This window comes from Leptosomus discolor, chromosome 5 (genome assembly GCF_034619465.1).
Source record: "Leptosomus discolor isolate bLepDis1 chromosome 5, bLepDis1.hap2, whole genome shotgun sequence".
Taxonomy (NCBI): domain Eukaryota; kingdom Metazoa; phylum Chordata; class Aves; order Leptosomiformes; family Leptosomidae; genus Leptosomus; species Leptosomus discolor.
In genome coordinates, this window is record NC_141395.1 from 25,107,161 (window position 1) to 25,113,778 (window position 6,618).

Consider the following 6,618-nt stretch of genomic DNA (forward strand, 5'->3'; position numbering starts at 1 on the left):
TATAGGATGCGGTTCTTGGGGAAGGAGAGGTAGATACGATGCAAGGCGCGTTAAAGAAGGGAAAGGCGTACCCGAGAGCGCCTGCCGTTGGGAAGATTTTGGGGGGTTTTGAGAAAGAAATGCTGTCGGCAAGAAATACCCGGGCTGGGAGGCAAGGGAGAGTCTGTCTTTCCCCTCTCCCCCCGAGCCCGGCTCTGCCGGCCCGGTGCCCGCGGCCGAGGGCGGCCCAGCGCCCCGTTGTTTTCCCCTCCCCAGCCGGCCCGGCACTTGTCGGTGCCCTATCGGGTCTCCGCGGCCCGGCCCGGGGCAGCGACCCTTCGTTCGCTCCTCAACCGGCTGGCTCCAGCGGGGGGGTATCTTCCGCCTCCTCCGCCCTCTTCCTTCCCCTTTCTCTTCCGCTCGCACGTCCACGGCTTTTGAGGAGTTTATTTTCCCCGTAAAGACGAAAAAAAGAGAAACGTTTCGGAGCGTTTCAGACGTTATCGCAGATTGCATTTTTGTTTGGTCCTGGGGAATGAGGACACTTTGGGACCACATCATTTAAGTACCTGTAACAGCCCTCTCTGCTGCTGCAGCCTTGTTCTTTCTAAATGTTTTACATTCTTCTTCCCCGCCCCAGACCCACTTTGGCACACATACAACAACATCACCACCACCACCCCCGCAACCCCGCATACTGGAAAAGCCTTTCCCCCCCAACGCGTCTCCCCGCAGAGGAAAGGCCGCGCACGGCCCGAGCCGGTGCGTTTCCCGTCCGCGTAGCCGTCGCGGGCTGTTCCCTTCCTCCTTCCAGGCTTCACCGTTGGCTTTGCCGGGCTCCAGGCTCTCAGAAGACGCAGCTCTGCCACGGCCAAAGCTCCCTTCCAGGGCAGGAGGAAACCCGAACTGGCTGGCAAATCGGTACCAGATGGAGAGGAGTCGCGGTTTAATTTCGTAACGACGTGCGGAAACGTTAAGAAACCAGGAGGAAGGCGAGGCCAGGGCTGCGGGCCGGCGCAGATTCAAAGGGTTTTCCAAGCCTGGAGCCGGGGAACTGACGACCTTTAATCAAAATCCCCGTGCCCACAGCCTGGGCTCTCCCCTGGACGCACGGACCCGGCCAGGCCCCGGCGCTCCGCGCTCCCCGCCCGCGAGCTGGCAGCGGGGCCGCCGCCGCGCAGTCCCAGCTGCCGCAGGCCACAGCCGCCCGCGTTTAGGGAAAAGGGCAGAGCGACCTGCCTGGAGTGTAGCGCGCATTATCACAGATAATTGATATGTCCGCCGACAAAGTGAATTGCAAATGCGCAGCGGCACAATGATGCATCGCAGGCCGGCCGGCTCGCCAGCCCCGCAGCTGCCATGGAGCTTGGCTCCTGTCAGGCAGCGCAATTTCCCAGCCATGTCTGAGGCAATCCTGCCATCTCCTGGACAACCCCCGGCATAGGCAGGGGAAGCCTTCGCCTAGCTTCAGGAGCCGCGTTTCCGAGTGATAAATGAGCGAGGGAGACTACTCGGTCACACGCGGTGCAACCTTCATCTGTAAACTGGAAGAATATGCCAGTGAAATTATAGCATGCGGTCAGCTCTGATGTTCAGGCCGATCCGGTTGCCTATTTAAAAGCAAAAAAAAAAAAAAAAAAACCCAAAAAAAACAACAACCAAAACCACCAGAGCGGAAAGGAGCGTGTGAAAGCCGCCCTCCGGGTCGCTCTGTTCCTCAGCGGTGATACTTCCTGTACAGACACAGGCAGGGGGACACCCGCGGCATTAAAACGCCGCCCCCCAACCCAGAAGCCGGCTGTGGCTGGAAAAACCAGCACAAGTTCGTCCGAGGCTCTCCGCACCGCGGCAGCGGCCAGTCGCCCCCGGAACAAGATGTTTCTGTCAATTCTTTTCCCTACAGATTTAAACATAAGCATCGCTTTCCGCAGCTCTGAGTGTCTCCAGCTACTCCAGATTTTACTTTTCATATTTTTCCGCGGTATTAATTAGCCATTACAGACGACTTGGGCATTAATTGAAAGCTCTGTTTTTCCTAACCCCATAAAAGTTAGTTTGAAGTGCCACCTTTCTTTCCGGTAACTGGGAACTCACATCCAGTTCTTGTGTTTATTGCGGGCAAAAATATAGTCTTTGAACGCAGAATGTTTCTTCTGTCTTCCCAGAACCTAAAATCAGAGCCAGCTTTTTCGTAAATGGCGATTATGAAAATAAACTATTACCCATCCTCTTGGGGAGGAAAAAAAAAAAAAAAAAAAGAAGGAAAAAAAAAAAAAAGCAAAGCAGAAAACGAGTAAGCTAATAAGAGGGAGATTCAATTGGTAGACATAATTCAAACAATAAAAATTAGAGGCAGTGGTCAGTAATATCCTCCAGCGGTGCTTGTGTGGTCCTGTGTGGTCTAGGAGAGAGCAATCATTTAAAGGTTTCTTCCAGGGCAATGAAATTACTGCAGAATTTACCCCAATTTCCCATTAAACAGAAAGATGAATTTGATTAGGTGAATGTCAAGAGGGGCAGCGCCTCTGATCTCGGCGTAGAAATAAAACCAAGATTAAAACTATGATTAACAGGACAATAACACGGAAAATTAACCCTACCTGTAACTATGTTCAAGTTTTTAACCGAGGTAATGAAAGTGGCGAAGTCCGGGCTCTAAGGCTCTGCTTGAAGCTGCGCTCCCTCAGACCAGGGGAGATCCTCTTGGAAAAGAGGCCGAGGACAGAAACGCCCGCTCCGGGCGACGGATGGGCCTCCGAAGTCTCCCGCGGGATGCGGGGCGGCGGTGCCGGGAGCGGTCCTGGGTCGCGGTGCCCGCGGCCGCCGCGGAGCTCGGCCGGGCTCCAGCGGGGTGCTCCTCCCCGAGACGGCCAGCCGCTCGGTCCCTTGCGGATCTCTCTCTGGGCGCAGCACACAGGGCCCCGGCTTGACTCGGTGGGAAGCGTGCTGTCTCCCGATCCGCACAGTTTGGGAAGGGACACGAGCAACCCCATCCCGTGAGGATGCTCTCAGATGTGATCTTATTCGTCCTCACTCCGGTGCTACGGGGAAAACGAGAGAGATAACGAAATAGCTGGGCTCTCATTTGATCTCTCAAAAATGTAAAAAATATGCATAACGCCCCACAATAATACCACAATAACACTGTACGGGATCATTTTCTTGTCGGGGGAGAAAAATTCCTCGTACGCAACCTGGGAGATAGCAGTGGGGCACCCAGCTGAGGCTGACTCCCCTCTGCCCGCCGCTACACTCACATCCTCTCTGCTGCAGAGCAAACCGGGCATTTTCTTTCTCGCAGTCTTTCGATTCTATGTGGGTTTGTGGTTTGTTTTTGTTTGTTTGTTTGTTTGTTTGTTTGTTTGTTTGTTTTTTATCTCGGCGTGTTGCTTAAGTAATTCCGTGCTATTGCTGTTGTTAGTCTCGGTTTGTTGATGTTAGTTGGAAGCTATCTTAAAGACAAAATAAACCCCGAGTTTTAGAAGCGTTGTTTAAAAGTTTGTCTTCGTTTCGGAGTGAAGATGAAAGGTAAAAGGGGTAAAAACGGCAGACGTGCGGACCTAAGAGAATACTAGTCACCAGTGTACCAGAATGACCATCCCGGTAACATCCGATCAATTAAGATTTTAATTGCAAGCATATGCATCTGCATATCATGTTGCTCGCAATTAAAACAAATTGTCCGTATATAAAACGGACAAAATACATGTTCTGCGCGCACACAGAGACAGCACAAGGTGTACGCGTCTGTACCGGGGCAGAAATACGTACGCGTGCCCTAAACAGGCGCATCTCCTTCCCTTTAGTGGGAAGGAGCCATCGTAGGTTCCCAGCCCGCGGCGCTCACTCTTATAGCGGGTATAGTTTTCGCCCCGGCAGCGCAGGGCGGCTGGCCCTGAGGGTGCTGCCAGCTGGAGGGCACCGCCAGGCCGGGAGCTGCGCCCGGGGCTGCCCGGTGCCCTCGGCAACTCCGCAAATGTTTGGTTTCCCCTCATCTTTGCGCTGGCGCCGCAGCTTTGCTAGCCAGCCCCGGCCACTTTTATAGAAACGGAGACCATGTTTTCCCCTCCCCCTTACGAACTCGGTATTTTCATATTTCAAGTGTTATCATAAGACTTTTAAAAAGGGGGGAAAAAAAAGAGAAGGGAAAAAAAAGGGGGGGACTCTGTGGCTCGGTGGCTGGAGGCGGTGCTGAAATTACCGGCTTTGAAGAACCTGTCTGCAAAGTTTCGTCCAATCGTTTCAGGCTTTCCGCTTATTCCCTGTTGTAACTAAATACTGCTGTAAGAACAGCTGAAGTCCTTTGTTGGAAATGTGTGATCGCAGTCTCTACAGATCTGGCTACGTTGGTTCTCTCTTGAATTTGCAATCTCCAGATTCCTTTTATTTTCCTAATTTGCGGGCTAATGGCAGTCAATTGGCGGCTCTGCCCACCATTTCCTACCCCCGGAGCTCGATCCCGTGGACTTGCTCAAGTTCGTGCGCAGCCCAGCCGCAGAGCCACGCGTTCAGCGGCGCGGCGCAGCCTTACCTCCCCGGCTCCGTTCCAATCAACATCAGCTCCAACGGCAACAAAGAGTGCCTGGAAGACAACAATAAATATTACGCTCACGATGCGAGCTCCAAACAAGAGGAGAGATGCAGGCAGAGGCAATCTTTTGCAAATGACCCAACTGTTACTCACGCAGCCAACTTAAAGCCCGTAAAGTATGACCACTCGAGCCTGCAGAGAAGTTTGCATGGCTCGGCTGCTCTTTTTGAAGTGAATTCCTGCACTTCCAGCTTAAAGGAGGACATCAAGAATTCCGTCAACTTGAACCTGACAGTTCAGCCCGCAGCAGTCCAGTCATGCCTCAGACCTTCAGTGCAGGATGGTATGCCTTAAATATCTCGCTTTAGTTAGAGGAGACCTAGTGATACTTGCTTTCTAAGACATGCCTGTAATTGCTTTGTAACCCCCCTGTAACCCATTCGGAGCGATAATCGCTTAATCCGACTCGGAGGTAGATAGAAATTGCACTGTCAGATGTGCTTTGCACGATTTGCCGACCTAGTTTAGCCCTGTTATCTTGCGGGTTTTTTGTATATTCTCTCTAATACCCAGACCTGATCGACTAAATTATCGACGTGTTTATTGTAGGTTTGCCTTGGTGCCCCACCCAGGGGAGATCAAGAAAGAAACGGAAACCTTACACAAAACAACAAATTGCTGAATTGGAAAACGAATTTCTCCTCAATGAGTTTATTAACCGACAGAAGAGGAAAGAACTATCAAACAGACTGAATTTAAGCGATCAGCAAGTTAAAATTTGGTTTCAGAACCGGCGGATGAAAAAGAAAAGAGTAGTAATGCGAGAGCAGGCTCTTTCTATGTACTAGAGCAGAGTCCGCCCGTTCCTGCATGAACTTATGCCCGGAGTGTTCACCCCTAGAGTAGAGCTTATTCGCGAGTGCAGCGCGGGGAGTGTGTGTTTTTACCAAGTTCTCGAAAAGCGTAGGATCCCTGCGTAAATTGGCAAACGCTGAGTTCGTAGCCAAAATGAAGACCAGCCGGACCAGCATGGAAACCTGTATTATCAGCTTTTTACCTTTCTTTCTCCATTTATATAGATTTTTCTCCTGCTTCTTACCCTCTCTTTCCCCGGAGAACGAGCGGTGCTAAACTAAAATCGATTTTTTTAATCTGTATGTAAACACCATTTTGCAGCAAAATAAAGGAATAACGCCTAGTAAAGACATCAGCTCTGTGAGTCCCGGCTGCTCCCTTCATCTGCTGCCCTGCCCGCCAGGGCGAGCCTGCGGCGCCGGCTTGTTTTGTGGTTTGGAGTAACCTGCTCGAGCAGCGATGGGGGAAAGTGGTTGACAAATAAACCTTTTTCTTTTTCTTTCTCCTTTTTTTTCCCCCCCCTCTTTTTCCCCACCCCCCACTCGGAGCTGCAGATCCGGCCGCAGCCCGGCGGAGAGGGCACGTGACACCCGCGCAAGGCCCGCGCGTGACTTGCGCGCTGGCTCCGCGGCGGCCGCTCCCGCCGCTCCGCTTGCGGCTGCCCGCCCCGACGGCGGGGGCATGGGCGGAGGGGAGCCGCCGGGGCGCGGGCGGGGCTGCTCCCGGGGCACACAGGGCAGGTTGCCCTCTCCGGCCCCTCCATCCCCTTCCCCCGTCCGCCGGGCCCGGGGAGCACGCGGTTCCGCGGCGGCAGAGGGGCCCGCAGAGCCGGGGGCGGGCGGCCTCCGGTCGCCGGTGCCGCCCCAGGTGGCCGAGCCGGGCTGGGCCTTGCCCTTCCAGCGCCGCTGACTTTGGCCTTGTCCAGGCGCTACCCCGAACAAACAGGCGGAGGAGAGCGGGCGGTGCCGAGGCGGCGGCGGGCTGGGGCCGCGGCCGGGGCAGGGGCCCGGGCAGGGGGGCAGCCGGGGCAGGGGGGAGCCGGCGTCCCCCTCTCACCCTGAGGTGCTGCAGGCGCAGGAGAGGGGAAAACCCGGAGGTTTTGGTAGCTTTATTTTGTGAAACCGTCCCCATGGCCGTTTCCGCAGAGGTTTTCGTGAGGGAAAGGAGGGAACGCTTTCGGTTTTTTGCCCAGATATAAACCTCAGAGGATAACCCAAACAGAGGAGTTGGGAGCGCTGCCCAAGCAGTTTGAT

The 6,618-nt window shown here is 54.0% G+C and overlaps 1 protein-coding gene across 1 annotated transcript; it reads left to right on the forward strand.

The window, feature by feature from the left end:
• The first annotated feature begins 4,291 nt into the window (after positions 1-4,291).
• HOXD12 (homeobox D12) lies at positions 4,292-5,358 on the forward strand. The gene is made up of 2 exons (XM_009953778.2): positions 4,292-4,853; positions 5,120-5,358. Exons 1-2 carry the CDS (start codon positions 4,292-4,294, stop codon positions 5,356-5,358), a joined length of 801 nt encoding a protein of 266 aa, XP_009952080.1.
• Positions 5,359-6,618: the final 1,260 nt, after the last annotated feature.

What these genes read in the sequence shown, in the direction of transcription:
- HOXD12 (XM_009953778.2), top strand. Translation starts at nt 4,292, where the DNA reads ATGTGTGATCGCAGTCTCTACAGATCTGGCTACGTTGGTTCTCTCTTG. An exon ending in CAGACCTTCAGTGCAGGATG is followed by an intron (nt 4,854 to 5,119) that starts GTATGCCTTAAA and finishes TGTTTATTGTAG; the next exon opens with GTTTGCCTTGGTGCCCCACC.